The 22,936-nt window shown below is 50.0% G+C and overlaps 1 protein-coding gene across 3 annotated transcripts in view; it reads right to left on the reverse strand.

Moving 5' to 3' along the window:
* The window catches only part of LOC122384551 (balbiani ring protein 3-like), a 52,921-nt gene that overhangs the window by 1,646 nt on the left and 28,339 nt on the right, over window positions 1-22,936 (reverse strand). For 2 of the 3 annotated variants that reach the window (XM_043372087.1, XM_043372085.1), the window contains exons 10-21: window positions 22,765-22,845; window positions 21,930-22,076; window positions 21,499-21,591; window positions 16,076-16,156; window positions 15,488-15,568; window positions 15,092-15,121; window positions 6,128-6,370; window positions 4,733-4,966; window positions 3,883-4,113; window positions 2,679-2,909; window positions 2,300-2,395; window positions 523-657 (exon numbers count right to left, since the gene is read on the reverse strand). In XM_043372087.1, the coding sequence (XP_043228022.1) occupies window positions 523-657; window positions 2,300-2,395; window positions 2,679-2,909; window positions 3,883-4,113; window positions 4,733-4,966; window positions 6,128-6,370; window positions 15,092-15,121; window positions 15,488-15,568; window positions 16,076-16,156; window positions 21,499-21,591; window positions 21,930-22,076; window positions 22,765-22,845 (1,683 nt within the window). Of the gene's footprint in view, window positions 1-522; window positions 658-2,299; window positions 2,396-2,678; window positions 2,910-3,882; window positions 4,114-4,732; window positions 4,967-6,127; window positions 6,371-7,580; window positions 9,361-15,091; window positions 15,122-15,487; window positions 15,569-16,075; window positions 16,157-21,498; window positions 21,592-21,929; window positions 22,077-22,764; window positions 22,846-22,936 lie in introns of those variants that run through there. The other variant, XM_043372088.1, reaches the window with a different exon arrangement.

The raw sequence follows: 22,936 nt of genomic DNA on the forward strand, positions 1-22,936 counted from the left end.
TTAGAAATATCATCTCTGATCAAAACTAACACGATATTCGTGATCAGCACCCCGGAAAACCACATAGCAGCCACACTTTACGACTTTCTAACAGGTCCCGATTTTCCCGGTTTTCGGGCCATGACCTGACCTGGAAGGTCACCCGATGACCTAGGACCTTAAACTTGGGTATCATTGGCTTCCTCTCGTGACGGGCAACACGCTCGTTTTTTCCGCGAAGCTCTAGCTCGATCAGGGGCCAAACGCGAGGGGGGGGGGTCGTACCAACCAGCCCCCCCTTGTGCCGTCGAAGGACGCAAAATGGCCTGTGCCGGCGAGGGTTAACAAAACGACAACTGATGATATTTTAAGCATAGAAAATAAATAAGGTTATCGAGCTATGAAGTGATTTAAACTCACGCTGCCGTCAAAAGTAGTGACTTCTATCTATACGGTGTATTTCCCCTTACCGGCTACCCCTGCGCTTCAATGTTCTTTTTTATAAAGGCACGTCTCCCCTCTCTAGAGGCGATCCAAACTCACCGGGTTTCTGGCAGGTGTGGCCGCAGCCGGTGGAGCAGCACTTGTGCTCTCCATCACAGTTGTAGTCGCTGTCACAGTCCTCCACACACTTGCCCTTGTAGCCCTTGGTGATCTTCGGGCAGAAGCCCGGCTTCACTGTACGCGGATTAGAGCACTGGTCAGTAGGCTGACACACGTAACTTCACCCGAGTGTCTAAACAAGTCGCAAAAGAGCGATTCCGACAGGATTCATTGATAGTTATATGACCATAACAACCGCAAAGTAACAAAATTATGGTACGAAATAAGTAGCATACTTAGTGTATGGTGGGGCATACCTACAGCCTGTATTGTGTAGTACGGTGCAGTCTACCTACCGCATGCTGTGTAGTGCGGTGCAATATCCTTCAGTTTGTTGTGTAGTGCGGTGCAGTATACCTTCAGTGTGTTGTGTAGTGCGGTGCAGTATACCATCAGTGTGCTGTGTAGTGCGGTGCAGTATCCTTCAGTGTGTTGTGTAGTGCGGTGCAGTATACCATCAGTGTGTTGTGTAGTGCGGTGCAGTATACCATCAGTGTGTTGTGTAGTGCGGTGCAGTATACCTTCAGTGTGTTGTGTAGTGCGGTGCAGTATCCTTCAGTGTGTTGTGTAGTGCGGTGCAGTATCATTCAGTGTGTTGTGTAGTGCGGTGCAGTATCATTCAGTGTGTAGTGTAGTGCGGTGCAGTATACCATCAGTGTGTTGTGTAGTGCGGTGCAGTATCCTTCAGTGTGTTGTGTAGTGCGGTGCAGTATCATTCAGTGTGTTGTGTAGTGCGGTGCAGTATCATTCAGTGTGTTGTGTAGTGCGGTGCAGTATCATTCAGTGTGTAGTGTAGTGCGGTGCAGTATACCATCAGTGTGTTGTGTAGTGCGGTGCAGTATCATTCAGTGTGTAGTGTAGTGCGGTGCAGTATACCATCAGTGTGTTGTGTAGTGCGGTGCAGTATACCATCAGCGTGTTGTGTAGTGCGGTGCAGTATACCATCAGTGTGTTGTGTAGTGCGGTGCAGTATCATTCAGTGTGTAGTGTAGTGCGGTGCAGTATACCATCAGTGTGTTGTGTAGTGCGGTGCAGTATACCATCAGTGTGTTGTGTAGTGCGGTGCAGTATCATTCAGTGTGTAGTGTAGTGCGGTGCAGTATACCATCAGTGTGTTGTGTAGTGCGGTGCAGTATACCATCAGCGTGTTGTGTAGTGCGGTGCAGTATACCATCAGTGTGTTGTGTAGTGCGGTGCAGTATCATTCAGTGTGTAGTGTAGTGCGGTGCAGTATACCATCAGTGTGTTGTGTAGTGCGGTGCAGTATACCTCCAGTGTGCTGCGCAGTGCGGTGCAGTATACCATCAGTGTGTTGTGTAGTGCGGTGCAGTATACCATCAGTGTGTTGTGTAGTGCGGTGCAGTATACCATCAGTGTGTTGTGTAGTGCGGTGCAGTATCATTCAGTGTGTAGTGTAGTGCGGTGCAGTATACCATCAGTGTGTTGTGTAGTGCGGTGCAGTATACCATCAGTGTGTTGTGTAGTGCGGTGCAGTATCATTCAGTGTGTAGTGTAGTGCGGTGCAGTATACCTCCAGTGTGCTGCGCAGTGCGGTGCAGTATAACTACTAACTACAGTGGTTGTGTATTATAGTACGCTGGACGGTGCAGCATGCTTATCTGCAGTACCTATTTCGCAAACAGCGATGCACCATGACTCTGCAGTAAACAAAACTGTTGCACATGCTCCAGCAGCCCATTTCAATGGCCGACCTTACCTGGCGGACACTCCTCCTGCGAGCAGAGCAGGTAGCCCTGGATGCAGGTGCAGCTGTTACACTCGATGTCGATAATCTCGCCGTCCTGCTTGCACGCTGGAACGGACATTTGATGTTAGTTGACTGCCGGTCACGGGTACTGATTGCGAAATGATATTCATGCCCCTCTTGCAACACAATGATTGTAGGTTATCCAGCGTTCGACGAAGGTCGGCGTCAGCAATCAGCATTCTTATATTACAACCATACTTCCGGGAGTGGAATTAATTATTAAACGTTTCCTGTTCTGTTTTCGATGCTATCAAAATTAACAAGCCTGCATGGGTGAACCTCTAGGATTTTGGATCGTTTTTCTCCGGTTACATCTCAAATTACTCACGAATCGGGGAGCAGATGGGGTTTCCGCTGCGGTCCTCGGTACACTTGTAGCCGACCTTGCACTTGATCTGATCACAGTCGGGCTTGCGGGGCCGCAGACAGACGTAAGCGCAGCCGTTGAAGCAGCACTTTGAGTTGTCGTCACACTGAGAGTCGTATTTGCACGTGTCTTGGCATCCACCGCGAGGCTGGGTGTCGTTAGAAACGCGTGGGCACAGTCCGTCCTTCTCCGCTGAAATATACATAATATATGTCAAATGCATTCAGTAACGATGTTGTCTGTCAACTTTGAGAAAGACCAGTCACATCCCGATTTCGTGAGTTATGCAGTGGTGAGCCGACCGCTGACCTTGGCTGACCCAAACAATGGCCATTGGCAGTCAGTGGTCGTGATGTACAGAGTGCCGGTCATGAGGTCACCGAATTGGCTCTCCGCGTGGTACCGGGGCGTGCAGTGGGTGCGGAGAGGGGAGGGGAGGAGCAGAGGGGCGCCGGCCGGCCGACCTCTGTCCACCACCCGGGGTGAAAGGCCGTGCGTCCAGCAGGGCCCCCCTGGCCACCGGCCGGCGGCGGTCGGCAGTTGCTCCACAGCTCGGCCAGGGAGGGGCTGTGCAGCGCGCCTCCCAGGGGCCGATCGGTGGGGCCCTGCCTCCCCCGTCTGACTGGCGCCACGGACTGCGGCGAAAGTCCCGCGTGCCTCGCCCACCCCAATCGACGGGTCGGGGAAGCGGCACCACTGCACGCGCGCGCTGCAAGCGGGACTGAGGAATGCGGGCCGGGCGAGCAGTCAGCCGAGTCGGACCGGGTCCAGCCATGGGCGCCCCGCCGGTCCTCTGAGGAAGGTACAGTCTGAGAGATAGCGTATACAAACGGGGCGGAGTGGTACGGTTTATCATGGACTGTGGAGCAATGGTGGAGGAAACGTGGGCCTTGGCGATGTCGGCTGCATAATAGACACACATATATTTGCATTCTGTAAGCAAGTCGCCAAACAGGTGTTGAGATCATAACAACCAAACCCATAGCTGTAAATGCTTACCTTGGTATTTCCGCAATATCCTAATCGCTACAACCCAGCTCGATAAATATGCATGCTTCTGATTTCAAGCGCCTATACCAAAAGCAGGAACTGGCGTTGAAAGGCAGCAGCTTTCTCCGGAAAGGCTACAAATACCTCCGCTGACCCCGTTCCGCAGCTCACTGACCTGTGTCGAAGCACTGCGCGTCGCCGGTGGGGTTCTCGATGCAGGCGGTGCCGGTCGGGCACTCGATGTCGGAGCACAGTTTTCTGGTGTCGGCGCCGACACAGACGTTGGCGCAGCCGTTGTTGCAGCATTTCTCGCCGTCGGGACACTGTTCGTCGTACTGACACTCGTCCTCGCCGCACTTCTTGTACTGACCCGGCGTCCAGCGGGGGCAGCGGCCGTCCCGCGGCGCTGCCGAGGTCGGGGTCAGGTCAGGTCAGGTCAGGTCAGGTCATGGTCAGGTCAGGTCATGGTCAGGTCAGGTCATGGTCAGGTCAGGTCAGGGCTGGGTTAGGTCGAGGTCAGGTCAGGTTAGGTCAGGTTAGGTTAGGGTCAGGGTCAGGGTCAGGTCAGGGCTGGGTCAGGTCGAGGTCAGGTCAGGTCAGGTCAGGGTCAGGGTCAGGTTAGGGTCAAGGTCAGAGCCAGGTCAAGGTCAGGTTCAGGGTCAGGTCAGTCAGGTTAGGTCATATCAGGTCAGATCAGGATCAGTTCAGAGTCATACCAAACCGAACCAGGCAATAGCTAAACAAATCACTTCGATCGATTACAATTGGGTCATGGTCCATGCATTGTGTCCGTATTTCATTCCATTGGTTCATTGTGTTATAGGCCGAGTTTAATTGCTTGTACGACCGATTATGATGAGTTGTGCAATGCATTTTGCATCGTGTAACTGCATAAATCCTGCAATGAAATAAGCATAAATAGATTGATTCTGGTGTCAGGTGCGCATTCTAGCCCAAATCAGCAGTATTTAGGTCGATAGGGATTGCATTGCAGTCATCACCGCCGCTTGCCTCTCGGCCCTCACCTGTGCTGATACATTTGGCGTCCGTGACGCCGTCATCCACGCAGGTGAAGCCCTCGGCGCAGTTGTGGTCCTCGCAGCGTTTGCGCAGGTCTGGCGCCACGCAGACCAGTGCGCAGCCGTTGTAGCAGCAGCGCTCGTCGGCCTGGCACTGGAAGTCGTACGAACACTCCTGGTCACAGCTGCGACTGCTGGGGCTCCACAGCTCCGGCGCCGGACAGCGGCCCACCTTGTTCGCTGCAGGGGAGAGACAGGGGTCAGTCAGCAGGTGTCAGAAGACGAAACTTCCGGCTGCGCGAGATCGAATAGGCGCCTCCCGATCGAGCCCGCCTTCAAGTGGTGGGAGGTGTGGGTCCACCTGGACCCGCCTCTGCTGGGGAGTCCTGCGGAGGAAGCCAAACGGGCTCAACCTGCCATCTCCAACGAGGGCCCTGGAGGTGGCCCTGGCCTGGTGCCCGCCTTCAGGACCCTCCAGAGCGGCAGAGCCGATGAGGCTAAGAAGCGGGACCTCCCGTGGCCGGAGGGAACATCAACAACAACAGATCGAATAGGCTTAGGCCGTTTACGCAATGTAGAGTATTTTGCGATTGATTAAAATCGATCTAAATCGATAAAGGCATGACATGAATCACCACAGAGTGTTACATAATAACATGCAGCTTTTCTATGGAACATTCCTATTACAAATAACAGATTCAGATAAAGACCGGTTCATGCATAACCGCTGCAAGCTGCGGTAGTCTGTCTTCTTAAGTCCCGAAAACACTTTCCATGAAGCCACATTCTTGGCCAAATTCATGCGCGTTTTGCAAGTGCGCATTCCTACGCTGTTTCCGCTTTATTCTGATCCGGTCCGCGACGGCGGATCATGCGTGATCCCTTCTGATGAATCACCGAGACCAGAGAAAGTTCGACTCTACGCAGCTCGGTCGGTCGCCGTACGGTGCGCACAATCGCACTGACGACAGTGCGTAGGCCGGGCGCCCCGCTGCAAATGGTAATGGCCCGCCACCTCTGTCCAGATACAGATCACTGGAACGCGGCACTGCAGGCGCCGCACAGTGGCACCTCTCACATATCGCTGTCGGAGAGCCATGGGTGCCGGCTCCGTGGTCCGTGGCCGGCTCTTTGATGGTGAAATGGCGACCAGATGGTATCGGACCAGAGGAGGGACGTAATGTCGGCTGTTCATCCCCTCACATGGCGAAGAGCCAATGCAATGAGGTGGCAAATCACCATCTGATCTTAGCTGCCACGACTGGTTTGCAGTGACGATTTGGCAACATCGAATGCCAATCTACTCTATTCCCCAGTGATAAACTGACACCTCTCATCTGTAACTCAGGAAGTATGTCAGTCTCCAGCCTATACCCAGTCCCGGCAGTTTCATATACTCACTGGTGTTGACACAGTAAGCGTCCTTGATCTTCTCCGGGTCGTCAATGCAGGCATATCCCTCGGGACACTGGAAGTCGAAGTCGTCGCACGTCTTCCTGAACACGGGGTCGAGGCAAACGTTGGCACAGCCGACGTTACAGCAGCGCTGCTGTTTGGGACACTCGGAGTCGTACTTGCAGAGATCCTGACAGTCGCCGCGGTACGAGCCCGGGCGGATCGGGGGACACTTGCCCGCCTTCACCTCTGTGGAAATAAACAGCGGCGTGTCACATAAGGGAAGGGAGGGGAGGAGGGAAGTAGAGGATGAGAGAGAGAGAGAGAGTGGAGGAGGGAGGGGAGAGAGAGGGAGGGGGAGTTAAAAGAGAGAATCGGGGTGGGTAAGCAAATGACATACGCTACAATTTACAATCACAATATACCAACGGCAGGGAAAAGGGCACGTTTCAGATAGCGAGCGTTTATTGCCGTACGTGGAAGTGGGAAGTGTTCATGACAGTAAAATAATCCGATGTCGAAATATACATAGTCCCATTCTGGATAAATTAATAAATAAACAACGAATAAAAACAACAAGCGCTAGTACATGCCTGCTTCAAGAGGGCGTAAATTAAATCCGAGCTATTGCCAATGATTGCTACAGCCTCTAGGTGGACGTGACACTACTGGCGCAGTTTGGCACCGGTATGACGTCATTTGTGAGGGTCAGCTGCCAGTGACTGGCGCATTCCGATCTGCAGAGGCGCCTTGCGACACAGCGCGCGGGCACAGAGAGGGTCGTGCCGTGTGCATCGTGCCACTGTTTTGGAGCAGTGACAGCTGCCCGGCGGCCACTTGCGACACGGTCCAAGCACGGAGATCGCGCGGGTCGCGCCATACTGGACGGTTATTGATTATTAATTAATTGTTAATTAGTTGTTTGACACGGTATCAATTCCTGGTCGAGTGGCTCTTACCAAGAATTGAATCACCAATTGCATTTGTTGGTATCAAAAGCTGGTGTAAGAAGAATTGTAATCGTGTCCCTATGCTGCGACTGAACAATAAAAAGACGTTTTACATCACCGTACACATTTTGCATACTTTTAAAAGTTGCAATGTGCTATTTCAGGTCGTGAAAATCATAGAATGAGCCGATAACAGGCAAATTGATGCACTTAAAGGTGTGATAAGTAGCACTAGCCTGGTGCTGAGCCGTTGTGACATCGCCATAAAGAAGCACAATCATGGGTGCACAAGGCCGAGCACCATCGTTAATTATCTCCGCACGACGAAAACCGCGAGTGGTTCACGGTGTTCACGACCAAACTCAGCCACAAGAATGGACGCTAACGGTTACCTAGTTAGGGACCATATACAGCTGGCTTTTCATCTTTGGTGGCGAAATATGGCAGTGACTTTAAAGGTTATCCCGTGGTGTGGGCTGAGAGTGTTCCCGTGCGGGAGCGGCTCGTACCTATGACCTGCGAGGGGCTGGCGCAGATGGACTGGCAGAATCCCGGCTCTGTGGCCTTGTTTCTGAAGTGCATGCCCTCGAAGTACACCACGAGAGGTCGCTGACGCTCCTGGCCGGCGACAGAGACCACCTTCACGGCCGGAGCGTTGGAGCTGGACGGTAAAGACTTTCGGAGTTCGTCCAGGGCCGAGAGAGAAGGAGGCAGTCCTGAGCTGGCGTTGAGAGGTGCTCCTGCACTCGAACGTACATCGACGTCCGGGTTAGGAAGAATCACCTCTGGGGGCTTATAAGGTGCATTGGCTTCCGCATTACCTCCTGCCGAGTGTGCCTCACTAGGAGATTTTGCCTCAGTCTGCACATCCGTCTGAGGTGGTGGTAGATACTGGAACTCCAGATGGGCCTGTGGTAGCGGACCACTTCCCACGGCGGGGGCTGCCTGAAGAGTGGACGTGAATGTGGCTTGAGTCTCTTGCATGAGCGACTGGACATCGACTTGTGGCGCCGGCTGAGGGGGAACGGGACCTTTCTGGAATTGTTCCTGAGACACTGGCCGATTATGCTGTGGAGGCGATGACTGCAAGAAAACGGGAGCTTGCTGTAAGTTCCCATGCGAAGTTGGAGGAGGGCTATTTTGACGTGTTGACTGTAAGAAAACAGGAGCTTGCTGTAAGTTCCCCTGTGAAGTTGCTTGAGGAACATCCTGATGTGTCGACTGCAGGAAAGCTGAAGCTTTCTGTACATTCTGAGAGGACGGCCCAGAGTCTTTTTGATGTGCCGGCTGCAAAAACACGGGCGCTTGCTGTACATTTTGCGCGACCAGCCGAGTATCCTGCTGAGGCGCTGACTGCCGAATTATTTGACCTCTGTTGAAATCCTGATAGGTCTGCCGAGTCTGCTGCGCGGGACCCGGGGCCGACCACCCGTCTCCTTCCTGTCTTATGACTCCAGAGGTGGCCGGCCGGGGCTCCTGGGTTGTAATAATGGGTATCCACGGCTGCGTCTGCTGCGTCCCCGGCGGCTGGCCGTGTCCGGTGACAGCCGTTACCGGTGACCACTGCTGTGACGGACTGTCACGGGTGACGGCTATGACGGGCCCCGGTGACGGGTATGAGTTACCCACCGGCTGCTGAGAGCCCAATGGAGGGAGGTACTGACCAGGCGGCCGCTGGGGGCCGTGTGATACCCCGGGGGGCGGCAGATACCCTCCCCGCAGAGCCAGGTTCAGGAGACCTGTGTGACGGGTCCACTGTGGGGCAGTCTGGGGAGGGCGGTCCGCTCCGAGACCAGACGACAGCCAGCAGCTCAACAATGATAAAACAACGGGGACCAACATGGCCAAAATAATCCAACAAAAGTCCGCACAAACTCCGCAAACCGAGTCCTCTCACGGCTCAATAGTCTGAGTCCTTCACATCAAGTTTTGTCAAACTTCAAAAGTATTCAGGCAGAGTCCTACTTTTTCCTCGTCAGTCACTAGATCATCTTCCTGTAACACTCGCACTTGGCCCACACTTCTTCTTGCGTGTCTTCAATGATGAGTATTCAAACGAACCGCCAAACTTCAGCTCCAGTAAGCACTCTGTGACCAGCACCTTTCAGGCTATCACCGGAGATGCGTCGTCCCGCTCTCCAATCCACCCCAGCTCGCGGCTCCGGTCGGTGCAACTGAGCCCGGCACTGGCCACCGCGCGGTGAGCGGGGGTGAGAGGCCGTGGCCGGCAGGGCGGGTCCTCTCGCAGAGGAAAGTCACCTGACCCGTGAGATCCACAGAGGCACTGTCGGCGGTCAGTCGGCCGGACCTCTCTTATAACCTCCGGCTCCGAGAGGACGGTCCGACGCGTGCGGAGAGCACGCCCTCTCCGGGAACGCCTTTCTGAGCGATGGACCGGTGGAATGCCATAGCACGTCTCCGAATGGAGCCAGCAGTCGGCAGCCGACCACTTTCGACCCGGCGGCGCCGGGCGCAATGTGCGTTTCCAGTGCAAACTGCTGGGGTGTCATCGAGGTGCCTAATTTCACCAACTTTCTTGTCTGATTGCGGTAGTCGTCCCCTGACCTTATCCAAGCCATTGTGGCTATAGTAGGATGTCCGGTAATAATTTTGTTGCACAAAGCATCAGGCTATCTGATCACAATTGGTTTAAGCCGCCTCATGCTTATCAGTTCCGGAGAGCATATATGTAGTTAGTTGAATTCACTTTGCATGCCGTTTGGCAGCATTCCTAAGCACGTATTGACTTTGGCTAAGCTAAGCTACACTACAAAATCATACATTGAAATGCATATTCAGACAATAGGTCAGCGCCGCTGATAGTTCGTCTTTCTCTTGCGCGGCTGCTTTTAGTCTGTCCGGCGGATTTAACAGTGAACTAATCTCACATCCGCGACTGCATATTTTGCTTATGCTTTGTAAACGGCGCCAAACAGGTTCCAATAAGCGTACCAAACAACGCTGCTATAAGCAGCGTTGGAGCCTAATGCAAATTGCTTAGAACATAACGGTGAATACTTCTTTCAGAAAGGAGCGTTTCGAAGGTAAGCAAGGGCAAGATTTTACTGAGCTTACAGCTAACAGCGATCGCATGAACACGATGCGATCGAAAGTATGTAAGAAAAAATCGTTGGAATAATTTGCTAGGCTTGGACAACAAAATGTAGCATTTAAGCACTTTTTTCTTAACCCTCGCCGGACCTATTGGTTTTCTACATACGCGCCGGCCGAGGGGGGGGGGGGGCGGGTACGACCCCCCCTCGCCGTTTCGCCCCTGGTGGAGCTAGCGCGTCGCGGAAAAAAACGAGCGTGTGCGCCGTTACGAGACGCAGAGATTGGTACCCGATTTTAAGGTCCTAGGTCAACCGGTGACCTCTGAGGTCAGGTCAAGTGCCCCAAGGTACGGTTCAGTTTTTGGTGAATAACTTCGCAAAAAACGGCCGCAGAGCGCCGATTTTGGCAGCATCGTGTTCGCCTCGCTCAGGCGCGTCGAATGATATACTTTTTGTCCGGGTCAGGTCAACTTGGGGTGTTGACCTCAGGTCAAGGTCAGGTCAGCACCCCCAGGTCACGAAGTTGGTCGAAAGAGGTCATGTCGCATATCATTCGATTCGGCAGGTCTTCCTGAGTCCATTGGTGCCTTCCCCGACTCGCTAGCTCAATTTGATCAAGAGTTATTGACGAAAAACTAATTTGACCTTGATGACGTCATAAATGACGTCACGCAAGGTCAACATTGCAAAAGTGACGCATCTAACCTTGCAAAGAGTGCATCAAATCACGATTCTGTGTGCTTGAGATAGTAAGAGATCGTTCCCGGTGCCAGAATAGCAGTTTTCATTTTTCCCCATTGACTTATAATGGTGAGGTCACGAAAATGACCTGACCTCATATGACCTTTAGGAAAAATCCGAGATATACAAGTTATGGGACTCATAATGGATACTAGATCCTGCAAGTTTCATTTCCCTGTGACATCTCCTCTGGCAGTGAGGGCGTTGCGAAGTTGCGACATCTGAAGACCGTGCAGAGGTTCACTTATGACGTCATAGGTCAGTGACCTGACCTGACCCAAAAATGCGGTTGGTGTCAAAAGATGCGGCTTGGATCAAAGGTCAGGTATGCCAAGTTTCAGCTCTCTATCGCCAGCGTGTTCGGAGCTATCGCGAAAAAACCCTATGGGGGGGGCGGCACCCGCCCCCCCCCTCGGCCGGCGAGGGTTAAAAGAGCTCATAAAATGGAAAAATTGAAAATCTATAAGGCATCAAAGCTGTCGTTTTGACACATGCATTCAAGAAATATAGGTCTTAGAAAGCGAAACCAGATACCTAAGATGTTTCAGCATATATGGTCTACGCGTGTCAATCCGCATATGAAGAGAGGTCTTTGAGTACATTTAGTTCGCACCCTTTTTTAGTACTTGTAATTCAGCTTTCAGTTCTGCATCAATCGCTGTTCAGTAAGAGATGTCCGAGAAAACCTAACAGTATAATAAATCGGACAGATGTTAGTGAATATGTTTATGCAGAACTTGACACGGTTGATCGAGAAAGCCCAATATGTAGTCGCGGCGCGCGCGGTCTGCCCGGCCGGCCAGCCGGATCGGTCTGCAGTGTCGGCCGGCCGCGCGCGGAGGGGAGGCGGCGCGTTTCGACAGCGGTGTGCCGGTGGCGACGCGGCGCCAGGCGGAGCGGGCGCCGGGCTGCTGCTCACGCACCGCGCGCCGCGGAGAGCTCGGCCGTTCGGCGAACAGCCGTGATACGGATGTAACGCCCGTCCCAGAGCGCTCCCCTCGCCACTCTCACTTTGCCCGCAGCTGCCATCGCACCTATCAACGCCCGGAAAGGTCTCGCCCTGCACAGATCTCGGATCATTCGGCCGTGCATGCCACTTTGGAATGCGGACAGAGTAGTTATCTACAGTGGCTCCTATCTAGAGAAATCAGAATATAAATATGTTTTATTTTTAATCAACGTCGGGATAGGACCATTGTTATATATCATTCGGCCAATTTTACATTTATGTGTGTGTAGCTACAGTCCCATTCCTTTTTTGCCGAATTCAACTTTTTGTCGGTGATATGTTATTGTTTATTACTGCAGTTTCTACCTGTAGGTGTGTTTGTGCTGCTGATTTTATTGCAGTCTTCAAGACTGGTGTTGCTGCCCTGTGCATTCGTGCAGTCTACGATTGGTACTGCTACTGTCCTGTGTATTATTGCAGTCTCTTATCGTTGGTGCTGTATTCATGTGTGCTGCTGCAGTCTCCAAGTTGTGCATTATTGAATTTCCCGTTCTGTTCATTATTGCAGTCTCTACTTGGTAATACTTCTGTCTTGTGCATAGTTGCACTTTCCGATGTTTGGGTATTGTGTTATGTAGGTATTGTTGCAGTCTCTAGATGCTGGTGGTACTCTTCTGCGTATGGTTGCAGCCTCCGATTTTGTTGCTATTGTCCTCTGTGGTCTTGCAGTCCCCACTTGTTGGTGGCATTGTCTTGTGTTTTTGCAGCCTCCAGCCGTTTGGTATTCTCCTGTCCATCATTGCACTATGTTATTGCTGCTATTGCTTTGCGCCTTTTCCGCGACCCGTTGGGGGGCCGAAACGGCCCCTTCTCCTTTTCAGTCTATGTCTCCTAAAGTATAGCATATATCGCCAACACACTTTCAGGACTCCTCGAATCCATTGTTCACCTTGCGACCAAACATTTTGTCCAGAGCCTATGAAAGGTTAGCCACAAATGACGTCAGAATGACGTCATGTTCTGAGATTTTCGACCCAAAAAAGGGCTTTGCGGGAAGAGTTGTCACACCTACAGTTTTGAAGATAAAAAATTGTTTTTACAAAAAAGGTGTAGAATTAGCAGGGCTACAAAACTCGTAACTCGACTTTTTGACATTTTCAGATTTTGACCCCCCAAAATTAAAAAAAGTGATTTTTTTATATAATACCTCCAAAATACCAAAAACTAAAAAATAAAACCGGACTACATGGTATTTAACTATTGGTTTGCTACTGACATGCAAAATTTGAGCTCTGTAGTTCCATTTTAAACAAAGTTATGGCGAAAAAAAAACTGCTCAAAATTTATCACGTAAAATTTTCAAACTCAATTGTTGTCGCCTTATAGACCATGCAAAGTAAAATGAAGACCACTATTGGATTCCCCGTGATGAGCTGCATCAAATAAAAACCGGTTATATGCAAACAAAATCAACTTTGAAGTTTGACCTTTTTTGACCTGACCTTGACCTGACCTCTTCCAGAACGTAACCTTAACAGGCTCCAATAGTAGTCTAACCCATACCATTGAATTTGAAGTGTAAAATTGGTCACAAAACATGCATCACACGACCCTAGTATAGTTGGGTCCATATTAGCCGTTTTCACGACGGGCTATCCGGCGAATGCACCTGATTTGAACAAATCTGCACCTAATTTCTTTTACAGCAAATATCTTCATTTTATGAATTTGTTTCAGTGTTTTAATCGATGATGCTCTCTGATAATATGACAAAGCAGGCATATAAGCCATTAGTGCAACCCTAGCTGATAGCTGCTAAGAGACACATTGAACCTGATTTGACCAAATATGCACCTAATCTGTACCAGATGTGCACCAAATGTGTACCAGATGGCCGTCGTGAAAACGGCTATTGCGACCCTTTGTGACCTGACCTCTGTGACCTGACCTGGCATCAGTGACCTCCTAAGCAACATAGGTATTAAGGCCTGGCTACACTATGCGTTTTCTTCGTGCGTTTTTTGCGTGTTTGCGTGTTTTGCGTGATATCGTTCTAGAAAAAAGAACGATATTACGTTTTTGTGATGTTTTTCATCTTAAATTTTAGTTACATAAGAGTTATATTAGCTTTTGTATATAACCAAAGTAAAAATTATATTGTTTATAACTTTTTTCCTAGAACGATATTACGCAAAACACGCAAACCTGCAAAAACGCACGCAGAAAACGCATAGTGTAGCCAGGCCTTTAGGCGACCAACGCTGCATCGATGATTTTCTATAACATGTCTTTTATTCGATGTTATACCGCATTCCTTAGAAGTTAGAAAGCTCGTAATCGGTAAAAAATGCGGCCCTTGACCTGACCTTTCTGACGTCATCGGTTGCACTTTGGTCAACGAAACCTGGTCACAAGGTATTTCCCTGGTGGGGCTATCGAACGCCGCTTGAATTTTCAAAATCGGTCGGTAACGTTCCGTGAGCTTAGGGGAAGGGGCCGAACCCCTTCCCACCCCAAGGGTGGTAGGGTCCGCCGATAGCCCTACCGGGCGCGGGTTATGGCAGTGTCGAATCGTCTGTTCATGCTATTTTATTTCTATCATTGTGCTACATATCTAATGTTATTTTCTCGTGTGCTATTAAAGTTTCCAATTGTTAGTGCTACTGTTGTGTGTGTTATTGCAGTCTCCGACTGTTGGTGCTACTGTTTTATGTGCTTTTGCAGTCTCCAATTGCTGGTGCTACTCTCTTGTGTAATGCTGCAGTCTCCTTTGCTGGTGCTTCTGTTTTGTGTATTATTGAAGTTTCCAAATGTATTATCGCATTCCCTAAACCATTGATACCTATCGTTGTCTTATGCGCCATTTCACTATCCAATGTTTGATCTCGTTTAAATGCATATTATTGTCATCTGATATCAGTTGATGCTCACCATTCGTTTTACCGTTGCTCTTGAGCGTGCTTACTGAAATCTGGGCTGTGTTCCTTGTGACGGTAGCCGTGATGAAAATGAAAACTTATATATGTAGCAGCGGTAGTATGTAGCATGTAGCAGCTGGGAATGGCGGTTCGGTGGTTTGTCGTAACAGAGGATGAGTGGCTGAGCTGTTACAGGTTCCCCAGTCGGTGGGCTCCTCAGCCTTTTGTCTCAGCTCAAACTCCAGTGCCTCTCTCATTTCTAAAACTCATGATCCATGACCTAGACAGACCATAAGACCCAGATGCAAGACAAGTAAAGCAATGCATAGTATTGTTACTTCTGTCATAGACAGACTCACCTTGATTGATGCTTCCTTCGGCCACATACGCTGTGAAAAAGAGCGGAAAATGGTCAACTACTTTGTTTTCAAAAGATGCTGCAGTGCAGCGTTTCGGAAAGTCACAATAATAAAAGAGGCCAATCACCAGCACTTTGTTAAGTCGCCGACGTAATATTAGCTGAAAATATCCTTTAGCTTTACTTCCCAGAGACATAACATGACTCTTCAACACCATGCTTCCTAGAAAATAAAAATATAAGCTATTTCATACTAAACCAGTGTTTACTAGTGAACGTCACTTACCGATAAAATAAGTTTAATTCTATCACTGCATACTCCATAGCCTTCCGTGGGGCATTCGCCAAGCAAGTTTATGTTCACTTTGGCTGCTAGAAGGCAGCACCAATGGCTCACCTTGAATGCAGATGGCGCCATCCTCTTCCTCGTAGCAGTCCTCATCGGGCGCGCAGATCTTGGTCTCGCAGGTCTGACGCTCTGGAAACGATGCAAAGGTATCTTATGAGGCTATCCAAAACACTCGGCATCAGCTTAGCTGTGATATAAAAGGGAGAAATTGTTTACGAATGTCCAAATAAGTTAAACCGTTCACTGAGTATGTAGTGAGCTTTGAGCAGAAATCGCTCACAACAGTGAATTCTTATATCACTAAAGCTGCGTTTACATAGGGCTATTTGCTATAAAAAAAATTTGAAATTCGCCCAATCTACATATTGTCACCCTTACTATGTAGCCGCGCCATTGAATCTGATCTTTAGTGGGACGCGTCTCTCTGCACCACAAGGCTAACCTTCAAAGGCACGTAGATGATTGGATCAGACACTAAGCTGCAAGTAAGTACGCTATATATGGCAAAATCAGCTTTATATAGGTAGCACTTCCGTATGCTTCTAAGCCCATTTATTGAGGACATTGCTATAAGCCATCCTAGACGTAGACTAGCGGAGACTGGGAGAGAATTACGCTGGACACCCTGATAGTTACCTTTGACGCAGCGCGCTCCCGTAAAACTCTCATGGCACACGTAACCAGCCGGGCATCTCTTGTGATCACACGTGTAGATATCTGCCAACACAGTAAAGTGCGCAGTTCAGTGATCCAATGAAGTTTTCCAGAAACAGCCATGAAAGCGGAGATGACATAGCTCAGATAAGAATGTTTTATATTTTGCTTACATACGGCGGGAGTTTTATTCAGTGGTAAGTAGGATTATAATATATATGCATTTTGGCGTTCCCGCGAAATGTCCGAAGAAGCAGAGTTTCCGCGGCGGTATGCCGAATGTATGCATGAACATCAGACGTGACTCCTGCCGACGGATCCGACGACGGACACCAGCCGCAGACAGATGGCGCGATCGTCACTGATTGCATTGTCGTGTCGCCACCCAATAGGTGCATTAGCATTCGGCCTTCAAAGTCAACACAGACATGTCTGGTCACGGCTTTGAGGTAAATGCACTCCGGATAATGAGTCCGTGGTGGTAGATTTTTGTTTCTCCGAAAGCCGCAACAGATGGCTCATCAAGGTAGTGATGCTGCTATTTTACGTGTTATTTTACGTGGTATTTTGTGAATATATCTTTTGGAATGTCTGGCTAGTATGCCAGATGGTAGGCAATTGACTCTACCGCATTGCGATTGCATGATAGAACAAATCTATAGCGAAATTTTATCGTGTATTGTGATGCTGCAGCTAGTAATGATACTAGGCATGATATAATTATCTAATGCTGCGATGAACTTACGGCAACGGTATGCAAAATAATCGACGAAACTGACAGAAATACAGTCCGTTTAACGTGACCACCGGTGTACCTAAGTATATTGACCAGCTTGGCTTGAAGATCCAGGGTGTCCACTGTCCAGGTGACAAGTAATTTGCTCTGGTAGGTATGCGACAGGTAAAATTGTGGTGCTTGTCTCTACGATATTTTAAGCGCATAGATAGTTACATGCAAAAATGGTTTATTTTCATCTCTCTGTCTCCCTATCTCTCTGTCTCTCCCTCTCTCTGTTTCTCTCTCTCTCTCTCTCTCTCTCTCTCTCTCTCTCTCTCTCTCTCTCTCTCTCTCTCTCTCTCTCTCCCTCACGTGTTCAGTCACCGCTGCACCCGTCCCCAGTATTAGTTACCACCCCCACCGTCCCCGTGCTCACAGGTGACCTCATGGCAAGGTCACGGGGTCGCAGGGGTGTCGGGGCGGGCCCGTGGCGTCAGAGGACACCCGGTAGGGGTGACAACCCGACACCGGCCGCCATTAGCATAAGCCGGCGACTGATACGGCGGACAGAGCGGTCGCCGGCCGTCGCCGGGTCGCCAGGGTGGTCAGTGGCGCGGGAACCGGCTCCTGTCGGAGGTCGGGGGGTCCCAGAGGACCCCGAGTCGCCGCAGGGTCCCTCTGCTCCGTGCCGACATCTGTCTGTCCGTCTGTCCGTCCGTCCGTCTGCCTGTCTGTCTGTCTGTCTGTCTGTCTGTCTGTCTGTCTGTATGTCTGTCTGTCTGTCTGTCTGTCTGTCTGTCTGTCTGTCTGTCTGTCTGTCTGTCTGTCTGTCTGTCTGCCAGTCTGTCTGTCTGCCAGTCTGTCTGCCAGTCTGTCTGCCAGTCTGTCTGCCAGTCTGTCTGTCTGTCTGTCTGTCTGCCAGTCTGTCTGTCTGTCTGTCTGTCTGTCTGTCTGTCTGTCTGTCTGTCTGTCTGTCTGTCTGTCTGTCTGCCTGTCAGTCTGTCTGCCAGTCTGTCTGCCAGTCTGTCTGCCAGTCTGTCTGTCTGTCCGTCTGCCTGTCTGTCTGTCTGTCTGTCTGTCTGTCTGTCTGTCTGCCTGTCTGCCTGCCTGTGGTGTCGAAGTATGGTTTAGGTAGTGTTAGGGGAGAGTGGGGCACATTCGTGCAAAAAATGGATAAACCCATATATCTGTTCTTTGGTTAGTGCAATGGCAAAATTGTTGATTGTAGTATGGAAAGGAACTATTGCAGATAGTTTTCCTCTTTAAAAGTTATCCTGTAAAATTATTGCTTCCATTAGAAAAAATGACTTTTATTAACTCTGAACATTTGCACGAAACTGCCCCACCTATGGGGCACATTCGTTCAAGAGATGGGGCACTTCCGTTCACCCGGCAAAATTCGAGAAATTACCGGGCATTACCAGAAATTTACCAAAGGAAATTGGCAGGGGGTCATTTCACTTGATTCCTTTCGACAAGAATGCATTGCACAACAAATGTAGAAAGAATGGGCTGGCCAACAAGAATGTGCCAACTGCCGGCCTCCGTGACCTCGCCAAGTTCGCGTGAATTGCTCGTCACGACGTCGCAAGCAGTCGAGACTGAGTCAGGCGAGCGTCATTAGAGAAACCTACTACAGATAAAGTCATAAATCGCAAAAACTAAAAAATATATGCACGAATGTGCCCCCAGGCAGTGCGTACACGAACCTGCCCCACAACGTTATTAGTAATATATTTGAAAATTTCTTTTTGAAAAAATGACACTTTTTCAACAAACAAGTTTGCAGCAGTTCCGTGAATAGAGTGGGCTTCTTCACCCCCAATTTTGAAAAGCTGAACCACATTTCCGAGTCAGGATCACGAAAATGGATGATATGAGAAAAGTTTGGAAAGCTCACGAATATTACAAATTTGCGTTTTTATCAAGCATGACAGCAGGTACAGTGTTGTCTTCTACGGTGAACGAAGGGCGGCAATGATAGACATATTTCCATAATTTACCTCGAGCTCGTGCAGTCACTCGTGTTCCCATAAACTGCTGAAAACGAATGTGCCCCACGCACGAATGTGCCCCACTCTCCCCTACATCCCTCAGCAGTCGATCCGCCGCCGCCGCCGCTGCCGCCGCAGTCCTGCCGCCAGCGTTAGCCGTGTCAAGGAGGGGAGCATTCATTCTGGCCAGGGTTCATAATGTCCAGGGTACGTTATGCCCAGTGTCGAAATGGCCAGTGCCTTAAATGGGCCAGAGTTCATAATGTCCAGGGATTGCATGGTCCAAATGCGGCCAACTGGCTGCAGATAGGGTATATTCAAAGAGGCCAGGGTTCATAATGTCCAGGGCACGATGTGTCCAGTGTTCGAAATGGCCAGGGTTCATAATATCCAGGGCACGATGTGTCCAGTGTTCAAAATGGCCAGAGTTCATAATGTCCAGGGCACGATGTGTCCAGTGTTCAAAATGGCCAGTGCCTTGGATGGGCCAGAGTTCATAGTGTCCAGGGATTACATAGTCACTGAAAGTGACGTCATTATGTAAAAAAAAACACGGAACCAGCTCAATGCGAAGCAGTGCAGTGCCGAAGGCAATGCCTTAGGAGAGATTACAGGCAATAGTAAATCAAATATTTTTAGGTTAAGTGGTTATGTATCTGGCTTCAGGCCGAAGGCCTGAAGCCTGATGCATAACCACTTAACCTAAAAATATTTGATTTACTATTGCTTGCAATCTATTCATGCGAGAAATTATTTCCTTATCCCCGGTAGGCAAACATCATTACCTTAGGTTAGGTTAGGTTAGGTTAGGTTAGGTTAGGTTAGGTTAGGTTAGGTTAGGTTATTTTAGGTTAGGTTAGGATAGGTTAGGTTTGGTTGGGTTGGGTGGACTATGTAATCCCTGGACACTATGAACTCTGGCCCATTCAAGGCACTGGCCATTTTGAACACTGGACATATCGTGCCCTGGACATTATGAACCCTGGCCATTTCGAACACTGGACACATCGTGCCCTGGACATTATGAACCCTGGCCATTTCGAGCGGGTGCGTATTATTTAGGCCAGGGTTCATAATGTCCAGGGCACAATGTGTCCAGTGCTCGAATTGGTCAGTGCCTTAAATTGGCCAGTGTTCATATTGTCCAGGGATTACATGGTCCAAAAGTGGCCAACTGGCTGCAGATAGGGTAAATTCAAAGAGGCCAGGGTTCATAATGTCCAGGGCACGATGTGTCCAGTGTTCAAAATGGCCAGGGTTCATAATGTCCAGGGCATGATGTGTCCAGTGTTCGAAATGGCCAGGGTTCATAATGTCCAGGGCACGATGTGTCCAGTGTTCAAAATGGCCAGTGCCTTGAATGGGTCAGAGTTCATAGTGTCCAGGGATTACATAGTCAACCAAACCCAACCAAACCTAACCTAACCTAACCTAACCTAACCTTACCTAACCTAACCTAACCTAACCTAACCTAACCTAACCTAACCTAACCTAGCCTAACCTAACCTAACCTAACCTAACCTAACCTAACCTAACCTAAGGTAATGATGTTTGCCTACCAGGGATAAGGAAATAGTTTCTCGCATGAATAGATTGCAAGCAATAGTAAATCAAATATTTTTAGGTTAAGTGGTTATGCATCAGGCTTCAGGCCTTCGGCCTGAAGCCAGATACATAACCACTTAACCTAAAAATATTTTGATTTACTATTGCCTGTAATCTCTCCTAAGGCATTGCCTTCGGCACTGCACTGCTTTGCATTGAGCTGATTCCGTGTTTTTTACATAATGACGTCACTTTCAGTGACTATGTAATCCCTGGACATTATGAACTCTGGCCCATTCAAGGCACTGGCCATTTTGAACACTGGACACATCGTGCCCTGGACATTATGAACCCTGGCCATTTCGAATACTGGACACATCGTGCCCTGGACATTATGAACCCTGGCCATTTTGAACACTGGAAACATCGTGCCCTGGACATTATGAACCCTGGCCTCTTTGAATATACCCTATCTGCAGCCAGTTGGCCACATTTGGACCATGCAATCCCTGGACATTATGAACTCTGGCCCATTCAATGCACTGGCCATTTTGACACTGGGCATAGCGTACCCTGGACATTATGAACCCTGGCCAGAATGAATGCTCCCCGCCGCGGAGACGGCGGCGACAGCGCTGGTGACGCTGTGGTGACAGTGGTGAAGGCGGTGGTGACTGGTGCCTCCCCTCCCTGTCCGGCTCATTAGCCGTTCGTGCTGCAGGGGCTCGGCACCTACCGTCTGTGCTTTCAGCAGAGTGGGAGCGGACAGGCACAGTAGCTACTTACACCGGGCGCTGAATGCAGCGGATTATGATGGAGTGATAACGTCCTCTCAGTGGTCTCTGGACCAAGGTCAACACTCATACATCACTGCAGGCACATCGTGCATAGTGATTCCGGTAATAATTTAGGTGTGCACAATGCATAACTTCTGCCTGGCCTGGCCATGTTGGTTTTAAATAATTGTCATGCCAAAAACGATAATGCAATACTTTCTCATGAGCTAACGGAGCAAATAAAGTTGCAACTAAACTATATATCTATAATCCTACCTAACGCGACTACACACTACACAGTCTGCTCTTTCTCTCACATTCCATACAAACTGCTCCCTTATCTTCGGGTACACTTCCCCACGGACCACTCACCTTCGACACAGACTGCTCCATTGGCCGTGTCTTGACAGACGTATCCGGCAGTCCGACACAGACTGGCGCCCACAGAGGCGCAGTCGGTGCGCACTGGAAAGGGATCAGGAATTGTCAGGTCAGTTTTTAAAATTATTCGACGTATGTTGTGACTTACAGGTTATGTCAGGTCACTTTATTCTATATTGCTTCTTATTGGATCGCATCATTTATGAGCTATGACTAGCGTATACGTAAGAAGCCAAGTAAAAAGGAAGAAATGGGGAAGGTGAGGAACAGAGATAAAAAGAGGGTCGAGGGAAAAAAAGACTGCTGTTTTGAGGAAGGTCAGAGCACTCACGCGGTGTGACACAGCGGCTCACACAGCCGTCAGTGGGGAGGGGTGGACTCTGGGGAGGGTCTCTCTCTGAGGGGGAGGGTGTAGAACTCACGCGGTGTGACACAGCGGCGCACACAGCCGGCTGTGCAGCAGATGTCCCCGCCGGCGCAGTCGTCATCTGTCTCACAGAGTACGCGGGCCCGTTTGCAGGGTCGCAGCGCGGTGGCGATCAGCGGACAGTGGCCCACCTTGGTGTGTGCTGTCAGGGGTAGGGGAGGGGAAGGTCAAGGTCACCGCTCGGCCGGTCAGCCGGCCGGTCGGTGCGGAGGGCCGGCGATTACCGCTCCGGTCAGCGCCGTATTATCGGAGCATCTCGCTGCAGCTGCACTGGCAGAGAACCCCGGCTGTAATCCACGGCTCCGAGACCGGCTACAGACAGAGTTATCGGTATTAATCGCTAATACCTTATCGACCTATGCACGCGACATGCCGCACACGTCCTGCTCTGTCAAGGAGGCAAAGTGTGAAGTGATATATGCGAAATACAGCCGGTAAATTCACAAAGGTGTCCTGAACATCTGTGCTTAATATCTCGAACAGTTCTCCATTTAGCCTGCTGGCGTTTTATGTCTCAATTACTGAAGCTTTTAGTGAGGCATGCAAGGATGCCCGTACGACTTAAATGGTCACGCTCGCTCCAAGATTGGCACCGCTAGGGGATTTGTAGCCATTTGGCGACGGCTGGCATTGGCACGCCGCTAACCTTACTAGGCATTAACTGGCAATCAAGGGAGGAGGTTTTTCTTTAGTTACAGCTCAGTACCATCACCATATTCTACAGCTGCGCAGTCCCCTATCATTCTATATTTCAAGATGCGCAGCCCCTAGAGTTCGGTCCTTTTTTTAGCTATCAATCGATCGATGTCGATGCATGGGACAGTACTTACGGACGCAGACAGCCTTGTCCTGTTTCTGCAGACAGCTGGCGTCGTCATCACACACTGTCTCCGCACAGGTGGTCTTGGGCTCTGAGAACAGCGCGGGTCAGGTCAGTTCAGGTCAAGTTAGTTCAGATCAAACTCGTAACAAAGAGCAGAGCCAGCTGTGCTCTGGCAGAGC

Source organism: Amphibalanus amphitrite, unplaced genomic scaffold (assembly GCF_019059575.1).
Source record: "Amphibalanus amphitrite isolate SeventyFive unplaced genomic scaffold, NRLGWU_Aamphi_draft 000193F_arrow, whole genome shotgun sequence".
NCBI lineage: Eukaryota > Metazoa > Arthropoda > Thecostraca > Balanomorpha > Balanidae > Amphibalanus > Amphibalanus amphitrite.